Below are 23285 nucleotides of genomic sequence, written 5' to 3'. Positions count from 1 at the left end.
GGGTGTAACGCGTTACAAAGTAACACGTTACTGTAATAATATTACTTTTGTCGGTAACGGAGTAGTGTAACGCGTTACTTTTATAATTTAGTAATCACACTACAGTTACTAACATTGCCCCAACACGCGTTACTTCGTAAAATAATCACACTCACTGACAGACTAGAGGGGTTTCCGCCGCAGGTTTATATCAAGCGGCAAACTGTGGGGTAGAGCCGGGAAGCCAATACGGAAGTGCCACACACTGCAGTTCATATATTGGCCGATAGGCGATGGCTGCAGAAAGGAGCAATTTCCATAGACCCCCATGTTAAAATGCCCGATTTTACAGCAGAAAAAAACATGTTTCTACCCCTGGCTCCATACATTTTATTATCGATATAGTTAGATTCCACCTTCATGATTATGGATCTGTGAGTGAATTGTTTTCTAACGCGACCCTTTATATTTATATTAGGTCTTAAAGTTTGTGCATACATTAGGGCGTGGTCACTTTGATTGACAGATACGTGCCTCACTGTCAGCTAACAGCAACTTGTCCAATCTGCTAGGCTACAACCATAGAGGCTACAACGTTAGTTAGTTGTAGTTACTGTACTTGATCCTTTAGCTGTGTTCGTGGTGATCGTGCCTGTTAGGGAATATTGTTACAAATACCAGATAATTAAAATGTCGTGCTGTGCGCTTGAATGTACTAACAGATCTTCCAAGAAGTCTACTTTCAGCTTTTTTCGGTGAGTAAAATGATAATATTATACATGTTAACCCCGTTAGCAGGTGTTTGTGTGCTTGTTAGCTTAGCCTGTTATGTAGCTTATTAGCCAGCTAAGGACGTAACCCTTTATACATACAGTTTAGTTTATGATTCAGCCTTGGGTAAGACTTTTATACTATATGGCTATGACGCCCATAATGCTAAACGGGAGCAAATGTTAAAAGGGGTGGGCCGCCAGAGTCCACGCCGCCGAAGCTAACGGGGCTGCGGGGTGCTAGCTCGCTAGCGCGTCCCGGCGGCCGTAGCTAGCACCCTGGGGCTCCGTTAGCTTCGGCCAGCGGCGGAGTCCGGCGTTATAACTGGAGATCAAGGAATGCATCGTAACGCGGACTTGGTTCGCCTGCAGCCCGCTGTAGTATTAGCTAAATAAATGATGTTGAGCAAGGCTTATTAAGCTGAACACCGCCACAATTATTCTGCTACTGTATGTATCGGTACTTATTTTATTTTATTAACGTGTGAATGACAAGCATTAAGAATAATACCAAATAGCTAATTATCTTGCAGATTGTCTCGTTTGATTATGAATGTAACGTTTATATAGTGGAACTACACTGTTTTATCAAAACCAAAGTGCCACGCAGTGACTTGGTATGCATGTATTTCAGCAGGAAATGTGCAACCTAGATGACATTTACCAACACAGACTATATAGAAATATTTGTAAAAGTTGTTCATGCGTTACTAAGTGAATATGGCATTAACCCTCCTGTTGTCTTCGGGTCAAATCTGACCGATTTACTACTTTCATCAATCATGTTTTACATTCGATTGATACTGAGAGCATGTTAGCTTAGCTTCTTAGCCTGAGCTAGGACTCGAACGTCACGCTCGTTGGCAGCAGGTCCCGCCCTGTCCCGCCTCGGCTCCGCCTCGGCTCCGCCTCGGCTCCGCCTCAGCTCCGCCTCTTTGCCCTTATTTGGAGAAGGCGGGAGAAGGCGGGAGTTAGACTCTGACGACACCGTCGAGCCGTTAGTGGCCGACTCCGCCTACTAAGGGCTTCACGGCAACTCTGCAGAATCCTATGGGTGACGTCACGGACCCTACGTCCATTTATATATACAGTCTATGGTTTATATACACGTAGGCCTATGTAATCTGCGCGATTTGCGAGACCAAATCTCCACGTGCAGTGCTGCATAAACATGGATGAGTCATTTCATCTGTAAACTCCCTCAATGGGGCCGCTCGCTCTCTTTTGTTGATCGCCCTCTCACGGGTGAACAGTTCAATGTCCCGCTTCATTGTAGGAATTCTGTCTCTACCACTTTAGTTTGACCATCTCTGTTACTAAGTTATGGAATACTAAATACATAAGTAATTAGATACCTTACCGTTACTGCGCTCATAAAGAATGATAAGAATAATGCGTCTTGAACTGGTTTCATTAATTAGTGTCTTGACGTTTCACAGACTGTTAGTTTGTTGTGGTAGGCTGGTAGCCTATTTTAGAGCATATAAAAAGAAAGACTTGTGTTATGTCTTCCTTAAAGCAATAGTAATTGGGGGTGCAAGTGGAGTCTCGCAGAGGCAAAACTGTGGCGCGCACACTGTAGGTGCACCGCAGTCTCCGTGATCTGCCTGTAGGGAGGGGCGGGCCGGCCCTGCGAGTAAAGTAACGAGTAAAGTAACCTGTAAAGTAACGAGTTACTTTATGTAGAGAGTAACGAAGTAGTGTAATATATTACTTTTTAAAAAAGTAATATGTAATATATTACTTTTTAAAAAAGTAATATGTAATATATTACTTTTTTTTATTAACGACCCCATCTCTGATACTACGTCGTTTATTATGATATTGTCTACATACTACAATGTCGTTTTTTGGGATATTTTCAACATACTTCACTACTGTATGTCGTTTTTTAAATATTTTTCGACATACTAAACTATTTCGTTTTTTCTGATATTTTTGACATACAATTACTTTGTCGTTTTTCTGATATTTTGGACATACTATACTACGTCGTTTTTAATGATATTTTGGACATACTATGTCGTCTTTTCAAAACTTAAAACAATATTCATGTACATTATACTATACTATGGCTAGGTTTTTGACATGCTTTACCATACCATACTCCGTCAAGTATAGTATGACTTTTTTCGTCATATTTATCAGTATACTAAAACAACTAAATAAAACTTTTTTCATGATATCTTTCTTTCATGATATTCTTGACATATAATTGTTCCAAAATACTATACTATGAGTTTTTTTATATCCTTTTAAATTACATTTTTCTAAAAATATTCATCTAAATCAAAGAGGGAAGTGAGGGTAACAGATTTGGTGCAGAACACCCTGAGAGGATCATCGCCCATATAATCTTATGATCAACCAGCCAGATCCAGCTTTAACACTTGACTGGTGGACAGCAGCGTGAGAATCGGGTCGGTCTCCAAAGGAGAAGAGTAATAGTGAGATAAAGAAGCAATGGACAAATGAGGGCAGGAGGTATGAGAAAAAAAACAAGAAGAAAGAGGTGAAGAAATGCTGATGCAGAGAAATCACTGATAAGGGCTCTCCAAGCTAATTAAAGTGCTATAACCAAACTAGAATTAGGATGCATAGTAAAGAGGGCCAGATGGTCAGGGATGTAGGGCAGTCTATAGTGAAGTTTTAAATGTTTTAGGAAAAGAAAGAAAAACACCTCTTTAAATGTGTTTTCTTCTAACTGTGGTTTCAAATACATTGCTGCCTTAATACCCAATTCTTAAATGTGTTGATTTATATTGTGCAGACACCCACACGCAACATTTTACACTTGCATTATTTCCAACTCTTATCTAGTTATTCCAAAAGCGTCACAATTTTCAGTCCAATATGATAAGCTCCAGGCTCATTATTGTATGCTTTAGATATATACAAAAAAGACAGCAGATGTTAAAAATGTAAATCGAAACACAAACACACACTTTTACTCAACTATTAATTATGGGCCATAATTATTTTTCCATACTTTGTAGAATTTGCATTATTCTCTTAACTGACAAACTTGCAAGAAGATATTGTTTTTCTATCAGTATGACACAAAACGACTCTTTTATGAGTGGGAGTGTTAAATATGCTGTAGGTCAAACATATTTACCCCATTCTCTCCTTTTATAAAACGATGAACCCTGAATAAAACTCATGAAATGCTTTGGATGTTCGACTAGGTAAGTTAGTCATATAATTAGCACTAAAACTTAAGACAAATAAACACATACAAAATACACATAAGCAATACAAAATGAAGAACCAAATCACTTGTTATTTAGCCTTTATTAAATAATAATAATAACATTAAAAAAGAAATTCATCTGTACAAAGTCTACAAACAACAGTTTGAGTTATCTGGCCAGTGCCGTAGGTTTGTGTGTGTACATCTTAATGCATTTGTCTGTGTGTGTGTATGAGTGTGTCGGTGTATTTATGTGTGTATCCATAGAGACAGAAGAGGTAATACTAAATGGACTTCAAGAAAGAAAGTGTTAAAAGACAAGCGGGAGAAAGAGAGAGTCTGGTGTGTGTTTCTAAATGACCTGGTGTTCGTTCGAGAGACATAATAAAAGAGCTCCAAGGCACTTGGAAAACAGTCCAACGAAAACGCAGTTAGATGGACAGAAAACCCTCTGTCTCTCTCTATTATATCCACTCCCTTTATCTCTCCTTACACGATCTTCTTTCCACACCTTTTTATGATCCCACTTTTCTTTTGTTTATTTCATCTCACTAGGCCTGTTGGCTTTATCCAAACAATACCACTGAAAAGGAAGAGATGAGAGAGACTGGGGGAAACAACAAGTGCGACATGTTTTCCCCCCAGACTTTCCTTCCTCTGTTATACTTTCTGTGTGTATTTTTTGTCTGGTTTGTCAGCTTTCACCTATCCTGCTGACAGTCTCGTGTTATTGACTGTCCTATCAGTCTGTCAGCCAGATACATTTCCAGGCAGACAATCACCTTTCTCTCAGCGCAACTCCAGTTGTATAAATGAATGGTTTCATATAAATCTTTCATAGACTTCAAATTACAAGTTAATCCAATGTTCAAGGCACATCTTTAACTGCAGATAGTTTACTTCAAATGCATGTGTTATTTTGACACTAAAGAAGTCAGTCTCCGACTATTTCCAATTCATGTGTATTTGTAAAAGTGTTTGAATAAGCATTCTGTCAACACCAAACATTGTGTGTATTTTTAAGGGCTTCAACAACTATCTTGAATGCATTTCCGCTGTTTTATACCCATATAATGTCAAATTGCTTGCTAGCTTGCCTTCTCCCTTGTTACAAATGTGAGTTTCTGCATGCTTGTATAGATGCTTGATACAAACAAGAGATATTGCTCCATTGCGCTACTAGATATAAAAAACTCCAACAAAATGTATTAAGCTGAAGCCAAATAATGACATAAGATGTATTTTTGTCGGAGAAACAGCTGCGACCATATAACCATATAATAACCATATAATTCCCTTGTCTCTCTCTTTCTTCCTGTCTAACTTATGTATGTGTGTGTGTGTTCGTGTGTGTGTGTGTGTGTGTGTGTGTGTGTGTCTCCTCCTGTTCATCAGCAGCACTGGCACTCCTCGATGGCTGTCTTCCGATACAGCGTTTACTGTAGTTAGCTTAAGGCTCGATTGTGTGTCCAAGAAAGTCGATGGTACGATTTCCACTATCCTCCTTTAGTCATTTCCTTCTCCTTCCGTTTTTTTGAGCGTCCTTCATTCAGGGGGGGTGACGCTATAAGAGCGTTGGATAAAAGGCAGGGTGATTTATCTCTCAGTCCATTCTCCACCCGGCCTCTTTTAACACTTGTTCAGACCCCCTGTGCACATACTGTACACAGCTCTTTGGCAATCCATAGGTTGCGATAAAACAATCACTGACATTTTGTTCACAGTGTCTGTCCATCATTTGGGCATCATACAGTCTGAAAAGCAAAAAAATATAGATATATACCAAAGACAAACCCTAGAATACTGAATCTAAAGCACGACTCCATAACAGCATGTTAGATTTAAATAAAATTCTGATTTTCCATCTTCCATCTTCCTTTACCTTCCTTTGTAAAGTCTGATCAATGGAAAATGTGTGAAAATAGAAAAGGACTGAAGCAACAGTTAAGACCATGGAGTCCAACACAACGCTAAAGAAAGTCTAAAAATGGCGTAAGAGCTCTACAGGGCGGCTACGAACTGAAGCTGGCTTTTCTTTAACCTTTTTTTTCCAAACAGACACAAGTCTAAAACATAACAAAACAGTCACCATTACTCTTCTATGCCACTGGTTTCACAAAGCGCAGACCCCGGGGCAGACAAAGGAGCGGCGCCATGTGGCGGACTAATGGACGTTTGAAAGCCTCAGAACTCATATCTAAAACTCTTGGAAACAAATAAAAAGAAAATGTCCTTTTTAAATCAGTCTTTACCGTTAGATTCATTTCAGTTTGATATCTTTTCAAACTTCTTTAGGGGCGGGGGGGGGGATAGGCATTCGCTTGATATGTGTTGATTTCAGTCAAAAGTACACACATTGAATGGTCCACTGGTGCTGAAGTCTTCACCAATAGTCTGGAGCTTTTTCATTTCAGCCACATTCTTAATTAAAGCCAACGAGGACACAGTTCACATTGCCCATGTACAAAGTACCAGTAATGGGTACATGTCACATTTGAACACCTCACATAAGACTGTGCTGTCATTTTGGTCCAAACGTCCAGATTGTCACAGTGCTGCAGTCCATCAACATACAAGCTTCATTCCAGTGGCTGGTGGGTTATATTCTATGTTAGATCTGTCATTCATATTCATTCCTTCAATCATTCACAGGCTTTAAGAATCAAGCAGGCTCTCTCCTGCAGGCAGAGGAGATACAGTAGGCCTACTGTGGGGAGGAGGGATTGGGATCAGGTGTTCCCCCGCTTTAGGCCTCATTGGGAAATCAATGTTCCTACTGGCACCCAAAAAGGTGGGGACACTCCGGGTTGAATGTTTCCCCCTTTAGATATCAGAGCAGGATAAAAGGTAGGGGATTGAAATATTACATAGTGCTTCCTTTTCATATTTTCTTTGTCCAAACTGAGAACCAAAAGAACTTTGGCGAGGGATCTAGTTCCCTAAAGTCTTCTTCCATCTATTCATGCCTCTGAGCAGCACCTCTGCTGGTTGATCTTCACTTTATGCTTGATCCCGTCGTACAACTCGAAGTTGTAGTTCTCCAGCGTTGTGGAGGAGCGCGAGGACAGCCCGCTGTAGGAGCATGTGCAGTAGAGGAGCAGTCCCGCACACACCGCACCCAGAAGCACTCCCAGGGAGCTCATCACGATGATGGTGAGCAGGATGGGGTCCAGCGTGTACAGCCAGGCGTTGTCCTTGTCTTTCTCCGACATCAGGGTGACGGAGGAGGGGTCCACATCGGAGGAGGACGGGGTGGAAAAGGACGACCAACCTGGGAAGACATAGTCTGGAGAGAAAACAGGAAACGTTAGGGAATACATCATTGAAACATGTTTATGTTCAGGAAGCATGGGTTATCAATGGTTTTGCTTATGTAAGTAATTTTGCTACAAATCATACTTAATTTCAAAGTGAGTCACACTGGTGTAATTGAGGGTTGTCCATGTGTTTTTCCTATCATTATACGCAATCATTGGTTTTCATACACTTCTATTGACATAATTGTTGTTTGGCACCAAGGTTGAGTTGCATTGATAACAAGTTTAATGATTGCATGCATCATTTAAATTAATAATCTTAACCGTAAAGGTTTAGACAACTCAACAGGTTCCAAGAATACAGTAATTGAGAAATACAAAAAACTGATAAGAAGCCTCAACAGTATGCATGTAAAAACATTGGAATATTCCTTTAAATTGAGTAAGTTTGACTTTTGTTTAATAGCACCACTGAGGTCACAAGTGACCATTATGAAATAATGGGGTTGCACTGTATTATAATGGTCTGAGAGGAGTCAGAAATGGACAACTGACTCAATCAAACAGGAATAACTATCTGAAATTGAACTAGCCACTATAAGAAAAAGGTTATGCCATACCAAGTCAAGCTGTAGAAGCAAAAACTATTTGATTTGACCGGTCTTATACATTACATAGGACTTGTGTATGAGAAGGATGTGGTATTTCTTTACAGTAGAAAAGTCTTACTTTAACAAATGTATTCAACTGTATTAGAGACAAATGTTCGTTTCAGTATCCCCAGAACTGTTGTTGTTATAGACTTCATTAGTTTGGAAACATAATAAAATGAATTAGTGTAAAGGAGCTCTCCGGTGTGTCTTGTGTGCACATCTAGTTGGCATAAGCGATCTTGCTAATCCACTTAATGAATGTATAGTATACACATGAACAAGCCAATCTGCAATTAAGTACTACATTTAGAGTGTTTTATGGCAGACGCACGCACACACACACACACACACACACACACACACACACACACACACACACACAACACACACACACACACACACACACACACACACACACACACACACACACACACACACACACACACACACACACACACACACACACACACACACACACACACACACACACACACACACACACACACACACACACACACAGGCAAAAAGCAGACTTGTTTAGCGAGGTAAAGGTTGAGTACTCTTCTTGTATCTGTCAGGGGGGATGGGAGAAACACAGGATAATAACTCATGCATGTGCACATACTGTTCACAGACACAACTACAGAAACACACACACCGATACTCTTAACAGACACACATCCAAAGACCTACAGGAAGTAAAGTGTGATTGTTACAGACAGATGTTTTCTAGGTGCCCAGGAGGAAGCTGTCTGTCTCGCTTTGTCTGCTACGAAACATAAAAGAGGAGGAGAGGAAGCCCACATGCACACACAGACACACACTTTTGGATGCTCTCTCAGACACAGCAGAGATAGTCTGTCACTGTTGCCACAGGCTTGTTCTTGTGGGATCACAAGAAAAGCAGAGCCATGGGCATGCCTCTGCTTAAAGAGCTGTTTCACTATTATGTGGGTGAGACTTGTAAAACAAGCCAGTACAGCCTCAGGCTGAGAGGAGAGGGAAGGAAAGGGAATGAAAATATGGGAGAGGTGAGGGGAGGGAAATAAAGGAGAGGTGAGACAAAAAAATGAAATTAAAGGGAAGCAAAAGAAGGAAAGGAAAGGAAGGGAAAGAGGAAAGGACACAAAGTTAAGGAAATAAGCGACAAGAAGGGGACTTTGAACCTCACCTCCATTGATGGATGTCTTCGGGTTGAAAACAGGATCCTTTCCAAAATCCATAGGCCTGGGATCTGTTGAAACGATACAGACAGAAAATATTATTAATCTCAAACATCCAGTCAAGTCAGAACTACTGAAAAGTGAAAAACCATGTTGTGATAGCATCATCCATTTGTGAGCACACAAGCTCTATTTGTAGTTGGAAATCAAACTACACAAACAGCTCAAAGAGTGAGTGGTCTTGTTAAAACTGTTGATATCAGGCTAGAGATCGCCTTTAAACCATGTTATTTCAAGAGAGAGAAAAGGGGAAACTGAAGTGCGAAATAAAAGGACACAAAACCGTTTCATAGAAAAATATCACTTTTATTACCTTCACATTCCCAACAATATATTTTCTTTTTTATTCCAAGACCATGAAATTCAACAAGCTAAAATATCACATTATATTTCTGAGGCAGGCTGAAGTGCGTGGCTTTGAAGGGATTGGAAGCTAAATTCTGCTTCATTTCAGTTTCAGTTCAGGAAATTGATATTAAAGTCCTCAGAAGAAAAAAAATAGAGCAGTATCTGGGCAGCTACTGTAAAAATCATTTATTGCTGGGGCAAAGGATCCAAAAACATATTAAATGAAACCGTCATAGATATTCAAAGATAAGAGTTGAAAAACTAATTTAGTTGATAGGAAAAAGGATACAGAGCTTCATTTCCTTAGTTAGATAAGGTCATTTTCCTATGAGACAATCTTAACGGGGCATTCAGACAATGTCTCCTATAAACAGCTTTTACGAACTTCCAATACTTGTTATTTTGTAAATAATAACACTAAATTAATACTTTGAATGACACCTGCTATCTGAGAAATTAAGATATTCGCTCATGTATTAAATATGAGGTAATTTCCTTGAAAAAAAGAAGTGAATCCCATCCTTTAAATGACACAAAATTTACTTCCAAATCCAATTATAGAATAAACTAAAAGAAAGCGACTCAATTGGATTTTAATGTTAATAACAGCGAACCAAGAAATCCTTTGCTAAATGGAGTGTAGTCTTTCTCTGATGTTTTAGAATTTGCTTATTTAATTATTTGATTATGGGATGGAGTATGGGTGCCGCTTGGCTTTGTGTGTTTCTCTGTAGTTCAATATGTAATTAGCTTGAAGTGCGAGACAGTAAAATGCAGCGCGAGTTAAAAAGACAATCATAAAGTCGAGTTATGTCCCTCACAGAGTCAGAGGAGTAAATACAGTGAGGCGGCTGAAGCCAGGGACGAATGTTTAAGCACTTCAACGCTGGTTTTACTAAGCTAGTCACAGTTTAAGTTTAAACCAAGTTCATCCCTGGCTGAGGCCATGCTTTTGAATGATCAGTCAGATTTACATCACAAACAATCTTTCTGATCAATAAAAAAACCATTATTACAATAAGAAATCAAAGAACAATAACAACATCATTGAATCACTTAATAGAAATGGCATCATCAAGGTCGATTTTCGAGAAAAAAATAAAACTCTAGATGCACTTAACCCCTAAAATGTGTGATGTCACATTACCAAAATGAAGTGACAAATTAGTAAAAAGTGCTATATAAACTCCACATTTGACTGCAGATTATGAACATGACTTGAAATGTCTGAAACACCCAACAAAACAAAATAAGGTTCTCATGTTATTTAAAGGGGCCCTATTATGCTCATTTTTGTATTGTGTGCCTCCACTGTACCATGCTTTAATTTTCAAAAAGTGCTTTATATTTTTTCTTTTTCACTATCTATCTGAAACCAGAGCCCAGTCTGCTCTGATTGGTTAGCTGGCAGACTCTGTTGTGATTGGTCAACAGCTTAAAGATGTTCTGCCCCTTAGCCTAGCTAGCCAATAGGGGCACGAGTGTAACACATTGATGACACTATGTTAGTAAACTAAGGAGTCAAGTCAAGACGCCCCTACTTTTTGATTTTAGCCTTTGCAGAGCATTCCCATGCAGACGAACCTATAGAAAACACTACAGGAAAATGAAAAACCCCAAAAGCATAAAAGGGCCCCTTTAATTTAAAGTACTGCAGTTACTGAGCGGCACAGGCAATCAGCAGTGAAACAACCGATACTAAAGTTATAAATATGGCTGATCCCAGTAGTCACACTGCAAATTATAATATGTTCTGGAGGTCTCACTGAAATGTACTCTCCATGTAAGACTATACATTCGTACATACACTTGAAAGCATCTAATTTGTTCTGGTTGTGTTAATGTACAGTCTCACAACAGACCCTCCGGCTCTAGCTTCTCCTTTCTCACAGTCAAATGAAATCACCACAGGCCTTGACAAAACATTAAAGAAAGCAAAATAATCCGGATAACGGGGAAAAAGAGAGATGGTTGGACGGACACTCTTTGGACGACTGTTGAACACTTTCTAATGATCCTGGCCTAAAGCCCTCAGGCTAGGATCCTGAGAAGAATCATCATGCGGATCTGAAAGGAGATTACAACTCCCCGTAGCCCCATTTGATCTCCACTCTCCAATTAGCAAAGAGAAGAATAAAAAGGGAGGGCTTTCTTTATTGGGGAAAATACATGGATAGTTCTTTGGCACCATGCGCTGTTGCAGCGGGGACCCAAGGACCTGAGTGCTTTCACTCGTAATATTTCTCCAGGACACAGAGGAGGAGGAGGCAGGGGAAAAAAAGGAAAAAGAAATGGCCGGAGGGCTAGAAATGCTTACTGCAGGGTTTTATGAATGCAATCAGCTCCATTAACTAATTAGAAATATTAAAGGGCTTCAAAGTAGTCTGTGATGGAGCAGCGAGAGGAGAGTGAGGGATGGCTGATTTAGAAGTGCGGCATGAAGACAAGCCAGCACATTTTCCAAATCTTGCAAAAACTTTGATGGAGGGAAGGAGAATGAAAGGGGGAAAAAGTGCATTGGTAGCACAACATAAATACAGTAATATATCATTCCTCCATTAGAATTTCAGACCCACATTGATTGGGTTACAGCACAGGGCTGCTAGAGTGAGTCATATCATGTGTAAATCACGCACAAGTCGATTGAAATGGAAGGCAGAGGGGATGGATGTGCGAGCATAAAATAACGAGAATACAAAACGAGACACAATTTGAGGAAACACGTCAATATGGAGAGATGCAGAGTGGTTTCTGAACATGCATGCAACTATTGGAGTGACTGCATTTTCTCTGCTAACACTGGTTTATGTTTGTTTGAGAACATGTGTGTCATCGCTCTGTCTATTCTGCCAAAAGACTTCTTTCATCTGCTTTTGTGTTTGAAACAACCTGCCCTCCTCCTTCAATCCAAACCCGACCTGCCTCCCCGTTAGCCTTCCTCTCGGAAAGAAAAAAAATCTATCTTTAGAAAAGTATTTTTTTTACTTCTTTCATCTTCCTCCATCTCTGGGCGCATTCTGTGGAGGCAAAGGGGGCTCGCTTAATGGGCCCTTTTCCTCTGAGAGAGTTTGCTCTCCTCTCCTTTCTGCCTCTCATTTTCCCTCCTGTGTTTTTTTTGCTGGGAGGATTTGTGATAAAGGGAGGAGAATAGGAATAAGCGGGGTTTTGATAAAAAAAAAAAAGGGCTAGGGGATTTGTGCATGAACAAAATGATGTAAAGGAGTAGCCTACAACATAAGATGGTGAACTGCTGAGAAATACTACAGTGGATCGAAAGTTGATTATTTTTCAACCAAAACCAAGCAAATTCATTAAGTTTTGTTCATGCTTTGGATAATTTCAACATGACATACTTAATTTCTTCCATTTCCTATCCATATAGCACTTAACCTTGAAGATGGGTGCTAATGAGGGAAAAACGTTTGCTGTTGCAAAATTTTACATAACAGAAAAAGTTGTTAAGATCATCTCAGTGAACACAATCCACATAACTGTTGCCTTAAAAACAACAGCCAGTGAGTATAAAAATAAACATTGAATAACTATTAAACATCAAAAAGCACATGGAGGCATACTGTAATAGTATGTGATAACAAAGCAAGAACATATATTCAATTCACAACCAGTACATTACTCCACTTTTTTATATTAAGATTCACAGTAAATGTAAGAAATTGTCAGAATGAATCATCAAAGCCTTCAAAATAATCATTATCAAGAAGCGAAAAAGTGCTAATGGTACTCTCGACATTGCAAAAATGCATCATGGCACACAAGTGTTATGCTAACGTATCTGTCAACGTTGGAAATCATGAGAAAAGGCAAACAAATAAAGTTGGATGGATAATTAAGTAGACATCAAGAAATAAGTTTGATTTTGAAATACCATGGTGAATGAAAGGAATAGAAGCAAAACTGTGCAGCCACAAACAATATTTTCACAATATATTAAATTATCAAAGGAGAAAACAAAAACATTTGCACAGACTTCAAACTGCATCTTAAGATACTCAATACATTTAGGATTTGTTTCATTCATTCAGTCTAATGTGTGCAGGACATACTCATGTTGAACATTAACAGACACAGGCATTGGATTATCTATGAGATCAAGGCAAAACTGTCCATTCATACTCCTATTTGACACTGAGGCACAACCTCGTTCTGGAGGTGAGGAGGTAATAGTTTTAAAGCACACTTTAAGAAAGGCATATCAGGATGTAATGAAAAATGCACTCGGGGCTTGACGCAAGACTCAATTATTAGCCACTTAAAAGTTTCCGAAGTGTCCGTGCATATGTATTCGAGACTGTGTGTTGCAGAGAGGAATTGTGTCTAGGTCTGCAGGATGCGACTTAAGCTGTCTCATCCTATCTACCCTGCCGTGTAAACAAGACAGAGAACACTGATTCCTCCTTCACCACCCACGGTGGATCTGTAGCCTTCTATCTGTCACGGCTGGACGGGCAGCACTAATTCTATCCGTACTTCTTCCCTTTTTCTGTTCTTAATCTGTCTCTGTCACTCTCGGTTTCTCAAAGGCTAGTGGACAAATAAGCAGAGGCTTCATTCTGCCCCAGAGAAATAGCCTTCTCTCTTTTAATGCAGCACACATTGTGACTTCTATCTCCGTGTAGCTTTGTGTAAATCCCTTCTCTGTTGGAAAGGTTATTTGGAGGCAGGCAGTGTCCAAACTGCAGCCAGATATATCCTACTTTGACATTTGTAAAGGAGGAAAATATACTGTTACAACAGTGACAATGTACACTACATGTGTTATGTTCACAGTCAAGGTGCAGCTGTAGAAGTCAGAATTCTCTTAAGTACATCAAAAAAGTAATCAGGCCATCAGAATTGGCAATTTAAGTTATTTCATCTACTCTCCCTGATGATGGTAACGTCAGGATTACATTCTGCCAGTGTCAGCCAACAATATAGTTTTATCAAAAGTGCATGCTGATCAGACAATCAGATCAGTCATCAGCAACAGCAGTGTCTCTTCCATGTAGATCAGTGAAGAGTGCCCATTATGAATGTTGAGGGAGATTTCACTCCCTTTCATCGCTTTATTTGACAAAGCAATCCAATCAAATGTTATCATTCACATGGTGTCCGGTTGTTTTCAACACTGGGAGTCATAGCTGTCGTCTTTATCCATTCTGATGGTGAGCATGGGGTCAAGGCTCGGGCTCGGCCCAGTAGCTGGATACAGGTGGTTTTGGTTGGGGCTCTGGATCCGATTATAGCTGAGATTTTGGTTCTGGTAGCAGTTTTGGTGACCTTGCTGATTGGGTTGCTGGCTGTTGTGGTACGTCACTGAATGATGGTGACCAGCGCTGGACTTCTTTGGTGCCCAGTGGTACCGATGGCAGCACAGTGTCACCACCACGGTTACAATCACCAGCAGTAAGAGAGCGGCGACTCCTGCCAACACATAGTACCAGTAGGTGGGGACAGGCTGCACCGCCACTGTGTCTACTGTGGGCTCCATCCCAGACATGGCACCCCCTGGAGGGCAGGAGGACACATTACTGGTTGGCACTATGGACCATGGAGGCAGGCATGCAGGCTGCATTGGAAAGTAAAGGTTGTTTATTGTCTAATTGACTCTTCGCTAAAAGCCCCTAGATAGTGTTTGTCAAATCATAGCCTAGCAACCATAGCTCATAACTAGCAGGGCAGGTCTGGCAAGCTTTGGATTCCTCTACATGCTGAATTTGTGTTGAGCTGTAGTTAAAGCAATACTCAACCTTTTATGAGTTTGTAGGGTTATGTTGTTTAGTAGTCCTCCCAAAATCCAAAAGCAAAGTATAAGGAATGGATTAAACAAAGTGTCATTTAGCATTAGCTAATCAGGCTTAGCTAACTAGGTCTACTATTGGTAGCAAAAATGATTGCTTCCTGGGCTCACAAAAATAAATAAAAGTAAGTTACTAACAGTTTGTGGAGTTAAGTTTGTAAACTAAACAGATTTATGTTGTAATGTCTCACGTTTCATCTTTACCTTTTGTTCTTGAAATACTAGCATTTTCTACACGGATCATCATCTGGTTAGGATGAGTACTTTTGGCCTGGTACATTGAGCTTAGCCCAGTTTTTCAAAAGTAAAATATCAATATAGCCATTGTGCATGTTCAAAAACACCTTTACAGGTTTCTTATTTTAATATAAGTCAGCTGGGGACAGCACTTTAACCAACTAATGATGCTAACGTTAACTTAATTAGCTTTGCATCAACAAATCCGCCATTTTAGCCGCCATTGATGAATGACAGCTAGAAATGAGAAGCTTTTTCTAAAATCAAGGGGCTATTGTTTCAAATTAACCAATAATTGAATTGTTAATTTTACATTGTCATCAAAGTAAATTGCATACAAAGCATGAGAGTATGGAAAGCTTGACAGGCCTTGTAACAGTAACTTAGGGAAATGGGAGAATGGTCAATTAGTGCAGCAGTGAGCTAAAAAGTATTGTGGCTGGCTGGTATTCAACAAAAATAATATGTAAGATCAACAGCAGGCATACAAATGATTTAGCTTCCAGATTTAGCTCACTTTCCAAACATTTAAACATCCAATTGCATTCAATCTAAAGTCGCCTTCAGTCTTCATTCTTCAGAAAAAAATGCAAACGTCACAAGCATTAGCTGCACATTGACACGCAGAGGCTCATGCGATACGTTGGACTCGATCAGAGAATGCAAAGCCTTGATAATGCGAGAGACTGGCTGATTTGGACAAAGGGTGGGGAGTTTCGAGTAGTTGTATTCGGGAGAACGCAGCTGCTTTTATCAGGGTACGATGGCATTAAAGGGAGTCGAGTGGAGGAAGAAAGAGAGGGGAATAGGGGAAATCAGAGAGAAATTACAGGGGTAGAGAAAGGATAAGAGAGAAGGCTTTACAGGAAGAAAGAAAGGGTTGAAATAGAGAGGGGTGGCAGAAAGTGAGGAGAGAGGGTGGGAGGGAGGCGAATTGAAGGCAGAGAGCTAATCCTGCCATGATATCTTTAATCCTGCATTAGAGGGTTTGTCTGAAACTTCAATACTCTGTCAACTCACTGTGAAAGAAACCCGCTGAGAGAGAGGTCGGGGAAGAAAGAGAGACAGAGAAAAGAACGGAGGAATGTGAAAGAGAAAAAGAAAGGACGAAGGAAAGAGGAAATAGATGGAGACGAGAGAGCAATAATAATGGGACAAAGGAAGGAGAGGTGCAGAGTAAGACAGGAGGAAACCAGTGAGCTTCATTTTTATTTTTTAAGTTCAGACATACTCTTTAAGGGTTTAAAATAGCTTTGATTGTAAAGCTGGGCTCTAAGCAGCCTGCACAGAGAGCCTTCCCAGCACTGGATTAAGACATGGATGAGGGTTTCAAATCAAATCAAATTGACCGTTACTTTGCTTTTTACGGAGGGATCTGGGGAACAAAGGGAGTAATTTCTCAAGAGCACCACTCCTTAAACGAGCTAAAAAAGTGTGGCTTTCGAGGAACATTGGTTACTAGAGTTTCTGAATCGCGGAATTACTACCTTTCTCATTCAAGGTCTGACACTTCACACACTGAATCTGTCCTTTTCTGAATGGTATACTTCAAAACATGGATCTATAACTACTCTGTATACTCAAACTGAAGGCAGAATGTGCTTCTTTTCTCCATTTGTGTGTAGCATGATTGCTCAATGTGCCGCCAGTCTTTTTCTTTCAAGAAGCCAAATGCCTCCTTGGTTGCCATAGATACAAAAAAAACCAACAGTGTGGCACACTGGTCCCCGTCACACCATAATGAGACTGCCATTGTTGTGAAATGAGGATCGTGTTATCAGACTATAATTACATATTTCATTTAGAATCTGGTCTCCAGTCCTCCTGAAGGTTCTCCCTTAATGCGATTTTGGGTCAATTGATTTATTTTATTAAATATAATTGTATTCGTTTTTCTCCACTGGGCACATGTCATTTCATAGAAGAAGATTATAGGAGGATTATAAGAAAATACAATTACAACCTTGCCCTGATCCTTGATCACTTTTTTCCTCCTCACATTTGGATTAAGTGAATTTAAATAATTGTTCAATTAATTTATCTTTGTATGCCTTTATCACTTAAAATCCAGTTTCAACCCCCTTTCATCTGAATAATGTTGGTAAAAAAGACAGAAACCCTGCTTGTCCAAAGCCACAACTCAAACACTAACTCTAATTATCCACATCTAGACAAACCAACAAATATCACAACCAAGGCACTTCTATATAAATCCTCTTATATAGGCAGTATTAGTTCTAGATCACTTTTCAGCAGGCGTCTCGCAGGAGACATGTAATCCTTAAGTCCGGGGCTCAGTCTCATGAAAACACACGTATGCAAGAACTGACACTGTTGTCATGCTGCGAGTCATATGATACCCGCACAGAATTCAATAATCTGAGGAACTCGCGAGCATTAGGTCAAATACTTTGTATGTGAGTCAGGTGAGTTTTCCTTGTCAGGCTTTTGCTATTTTAGGGAATGGTATTTTAGTTTTTATTAAATTGTATTGTGGTGAACAAAACGAAGTGCTGCTCAAGTATCCCACAGTATTCAAAGAATGTTTTTGATCTATTCACGCACGCACGCACGCACGCACGCACGCACGCACGCACGCACGCACGCACGCACGCACGCACGCACGCACGCACGCACGCACGCACGCACGCACGCACGCACGCACGCACGCACACACACACACACACACACACACACACACACACACACACACACACACACACACACACACACACACACACACACACACACACATACTGAACTTACTGAATAGAGCACACAGGATCTGTATTATGGACCTAAATCAACCAAATGTTGTTGATTGTTGTGCTTTAGCCCCCAGGTTCAAAACAAAAGTCTGTCCCAGAGAGTGGTAAAAAGGAGTAAAATAAATAGATTTGATCTTAACCGTGACAAGTCTTGATATAGTGCTCAGATTGGGCAAATACATTTTTTTTTTGTGTACGTCGTCCAACTTTGTTATCATTCCATGTCAGTAAGGCCCGGTCTCCTAACAGTAAAAACACCAGTGTTCATATCTTTGGGGAGTAGCCTTTTAGGACCTGACCCACACTTTGAAAATAAGTAGCATAATCTACCTACGCCCTTTATATCTGCTTTCAGACAGGTCTATTTGAGGATAGAGGATATACAAAAGTATGGTGAATAGCTCTGAATTTAATTCAAGTGGGAGCACCATCTTGCTGGGCAAAGTTAAACTGTAGATTGAGGTGAGAAGAGGATAGGAGTAACAAGTAATAACATCTGGAAACAAAGGTAAGAAGGGAATGAATACCAAATATTTGAGGTTGAAGTAAAGAATCAGCAAAAAGTAGAAAGAGGAAAAATAGATAGATTGTATGAGAAAGGCTCCTTCTATGGTGTCGAATGAAGGAATGCAGAGAAGCTTACTTGGTGATTGCAAATCAGCAACACATAATCAATGAGGTGCGAGTGTGCTGTTCTCTACAATTAAGAACACGTTGGGATTGACTGAGATCAGGACAGCAGAGGCAGGTTCTACCCTAATCCTTTTAGACTAATTGAAAACTAGAGAAAAGGCAAGATGGAGACTTTTGGACTTTGTTTGAGCAGTTCACCAATGGCCCTTCTTTTCCTATGTCACCTTTGAAGTAAATTACCATACGAACAAACAAAATGAACAATGTTTCAGTAATTGACTGTGGGTCTGAACACACTCACTGTATTCAATACCTACACACAACAAGATCTTGCATACATGGTAGCATGAAAGACTTGTATTGGTATGTGCAACCCTAACCCTAGCCTTGGTACTTAGTCGGCCAATGTTGCTGCTGCAGTAAACTATCTTGTGGAACTATTTGTTTATGTAGTGGAAAATAGTATTTATTTTCACTGAGGAACATACCAAACTACTCAACCAAGAGTGTCAGCCCAGCATGCAGGGAGTCATGCTGGAACAATGCAGTGGATCCATTCCATCAAGTTGCAACATTGTCACCATATCTTTCTTAAATGTGGCAAAAGTCTACATCCATCCAAAAAGGTAAATTAACTGACAAAGTCCCACACTTTGTATGAAATGCATAGTTATGTAGATGCATCATTCAAGTAGAGTTGGATTATTTTGGAAACGTTCTCAGTTATAATAAGTGTGGTTTGTGTATATCTAGCTGTTTGTAACACATATAATGCACTTTCAAGGTCGCTCAGGGTCGGTGCAGTTGCTGCGAGCTGAGCTAAGCAACAAGCAGAAAGCACAGACATTTTGCACAGGAAGTACACATGGAAGAGGAAGAAGAACTTACTGGTTATGCCAGGAGTTAAGGCAGGTAAAGGCTCTGTAGGAGAGAGAGAGAAAAAGAAATATGAATGATGAAAGTTAGTAGTTGATAGGTGTAATAAAGCAATGAAGGTATAAGGGCTGCTGTAAACCAATGTGAGATCATCTTAGTTGGTGATTAAAATATAGATGGCTCATACTGGGTGTGAGTTCAAACATTAACTCTCCTGTTCATGGGGACTTTTCAGTGTTTTTTTATACTCAACGTTGTCATTAATATAATAAGGTAATATCTGTTATATGTATATATATATTGTGCATTTTTTTCACTTCATTTCATCTTGGTGCTTACATTTGTACATTATTGTTCAGCATAAGAGTGAACGGTAAGCATCCACAAGCCCCTACAGGTCCAGAATGAGCTAAACCATAAGGATAAAATATGATGCATGACAAGACTTTGATTAAATGCATTTGTTTCATTCTAAAGTAGCATTTTACAATATGAAATACAGCACCAAATACATCATCCCTAGGATTTGCTTGGTCTCAGTGTACGGTGGCATATTTCCATGATTAAATTGACATTGAACAACTATATTTCTGATGATTGTTAACAGAAATGCATTTCAGTACAGCTGAATTGCACAATTGCAAGACGCCGCACTGTTTTGCAAATGCACTTGTTTCTTCTTTTGGAGAAAATCAATAAAGATTTGTTGAGTTCCGACATAATATAGGAGTCTAAAGGCCCCATACATCTTCCTGGATGACAGTCTTTAAAAATGGAGAGGAAAACAAAAAAATGGGCTGGAAGCGTGTCCTCCCTGAATGTCTCTATGTCTTTGTGTGTCAGTCATTTCAGACTTGCTCACACTATAACATATTTTTGCTTTGTCATTCTACGTTTCGCCCTCCCGAGATTGCTCTCTATTTTCTTAAGGTGACAAACAAATGTTAATGGCAGCAGACATGTTGGGTAGAGAAGAAGAAAGAAGTGGGTGGATGAGAGATGGAGGGTGAAAAGATTGAAGAAACGGGAAATAGAGGACTGGGAATGAAGGCTGGAGGTAAGTTTAAGGGTCATGGGAACAGGGACTGAAATGTACTGCTGTTTATTATTTGCCGGAGGATACATCATCTATTATGAAAGTGAAAGGGAGATGAAAAAGAAGAGAAACGCAGAGGAAAACACAAACAGAATGGCAAGAAGATGCAACAGTGGGTCGAGAGAATACGTTCTTGTTCTTTCGTCTGTTGCATGTCTCCTATTGGATAATCATAGTAATATGGATGTATGCAATACTGAAATGAGACACTTAATACATTTAGTAAATAAATATTGGCATAAGAAAATCATACCAAATGTAATATGTGATAACAGTCGAAAATAAATACTATCTAGTTAAGACCATTGACCGAGTCATTTCAAAAATTCAGGAGGTGTTCCAGCAATTTAGGGGATTTGTGAAGGACACGTTGAAATAAGGCCAAGATATCCTGACTTAAAGTTCCAAGACAGAGTAAGACACTAAAGATGGTGGATCCTACAATTCCAATGATGCAACTGGACATCATTTTTCATTAGACCCAATCCACCTGGTTAAAGCCTTAAAGGAAAAAACCCAACCCTTAAGGTACAGTACAGTTTTTACGTGCTAAGTATTATTCCTCATGACTAAATCTATCTTTATTTGTGAATCAGTAAAACTCCCAGACTTAACAAATATACGTTATGCCTTATTTAAACATACTATGAGCTGAGGAGGTGACCAACAGGGCAACCGGAGACCTTGCCTCAATGTTATTGTGGTTGGTAAGACAAAAAAAAAAATAAGTTGGACAAAGATAATTCAGATTCACACGAGGCTCCATTTAACAGGGTTGAAAGAGAACCAGCTTGAAGTGTTTTAAGCTTGTTATGTTACTGTGGTGGTCATTACATGACCTTCTACATTAGTGTGTGTGTATGTGTGTGTGCTCACATCAGGCTCACTATCCTGCTGTGCGGAGTGAAAGGCTGTGTCGCTACATTAAATGATAACAATATTCCCATTACTTCCCAGAGAGAAGAGTGTGGGTGTGTGTGGCAGCATGGGTAAGAAAATTATGTATGTCAAATGGGGAAATATGTGAAGGATTTAAAGGCTAATCCTGTGTCTAGTCTCTGTGTTTCAAGTAAGTCTGCATTTTTCTGACAGTAATAACAAAAGCTTCCATAAATGAAGTAAATCAGTAACAACAGCAGTCTCGATGGCCGGTTTGTGTGTAAGCAAAGAGAGAGAGACAGGCAAACACATAGTCTCTCAAGCATTTTTCCCACAGAATACCTACATGCACAAGTAGTATTTTTATTTGTTATGTTTACGTCTTATGGCCTATAGAGAATGAAAGACAAGGGATAGGGAAAGAAGAATGAAAGAAAGAATCATAAAACGGTGGGAGATAGAGAGAGGGAGATATGAAACATAGATTAGAATCCATGCCCAAAGGCCGTTTGTGGCCCACTTTCTTTTTTTATATATATATTTCTTTATGTATGTGTGTGTGTCTGTGTGTAAACGAGAAACATTATGAGTGTTATCCCTTCTCTTTCGCTCAACCGGTCTACTATGAAAACAGTAGGTTGTGAAGGAGAAAGAAAGACAGACAGATGGACTGAATGTCTGTGCTTTTACTGAGTCAATGATAAAAGGAGAGAGAGGTATACAGAAAGGTTACGAGACTTACGTGTGCACTCCTCCAGCTCCATGCTGCTGCTCATGTGGATGTTATCTATTCTGATGTGTCCTCTAGTTGGGTGATCAAAAAAGCCCTCGAACGCCACCTAGATCATAGAAGAAGAGAGACATATTACAACAATCTTTCTTTACCCCCATAGTTGAATCTCAGCATATAAAAAAGAATAAATAAACGATTGATAAGTTATAATTTGATATGGAGAAAAAACATGGAAGGAAATGTATATTTACCGGAAACTTTATTTACACCTACCCTTTTTTTACAATACGTTTTTTGTTTACATACTGTATACTCTCATTGATGAACATTATATACTCCCAAAAGGTCACAAACAAAAATCAATAATGCAACCTAAGTTTAGAATTTTTTTAATACATTTTACAATGAAGGCAAATGTACTTACGGTTCTCTTATTTTTTGATACAGTGTGGAGGTATTTTCTTTTTTACTTTATTGATTAATAATGCAATTTTTTTAATATAAAATAATAAGTTAGTTTGTTCATGATAGTACCGGTAAGCTTTGTTCATAATTCGTAAATCTGTCTTTTGTAGCATAAAGTTGATTTGTTTTGTATGTATTTGCCTCCACATTTACTGTATATTAGGCAGTTAAAGTCTTCCCTAACTAAACCCTTTGCATCACTTTAACTACTGACTGCTTGTTTCTGCCCCTGGTTATGTGCAGCAATTTAACCTAATCCCAATTCAAAAACAACCGTTACCTGATACTCCTTGGGGCTTTGTGGCAGGATGGTGCGGCCCTCCCTCCAGCCGTTCCCCTGGTCTCCCTTTAGAGCCCACAGCAGCGTCTCCTCCT

The 23285-nt window shown here is 39.6% G+C and overlaps 1 protein-coding gene across 4 annotated transcripts in view; it reads right to left on the bottom strand.

The window, feature by feature from the left end:
- Positions 1–4024: 4024 nt before the first annotated feature.
- LOC117553372 (neuropilin-2-like) overlaps positions 4025–23285 on the bottom strand; it is a 112591-nt gene continuing 93330 nt past the window's right edge. The window contains exons 14-18 of one of the 4 annotated variants that reach the window (XM_034227264.1): positions 23191–23285; positions 22455–22551; positions 19750–19782; positions 9024–9086; positions 4025–7228 (exon numbers count right to left, since the gene is read on the bottom strand). The exon at positions 23191–23285 is cut by the window's right edge and continues 174 nt beyond it. In XM_034227264.1, coding sequence (XP_034083155.1) covers positions 6903–7228; positions 9024–9086; positions 19750–19782; positions 22455–22551; positions 23191–23285 — 614 coding nt within the window. In that variant the 3' untranslated portion in view covers positions 4025–6902. Of the gene's footprint in view, positions 7229–9023; positions 9087–9360; positions 14932–19749; positions 19783–22454; positions 22552–23190 lie in introns of those variants that run through there. The other 3 variants (XM_034227266.1, XM_034227265.1, XM_034227267.1) reach the window with 3 other exon arrangements.

Source organism: Gymnodraco acuticeps, unplaced genomic scaffold, assembly GCF_902827175.1.
Source record: "Gymnodraco acuticeps unplaced genomic scaffold, fGymAcu1.1, whole genome shotgun sequence".
NCBI classification, from domain to species: domain Eukaryota; kingdom Metazoa; phylum Chordata; class Actinopteri; order Perciformes; family Bathydraconidae; genus Gymnodraco; species Gymnodraco acuticeps.
This window is presented reverse-complemented; position numbering and strand designations above follow the sequence as displayed.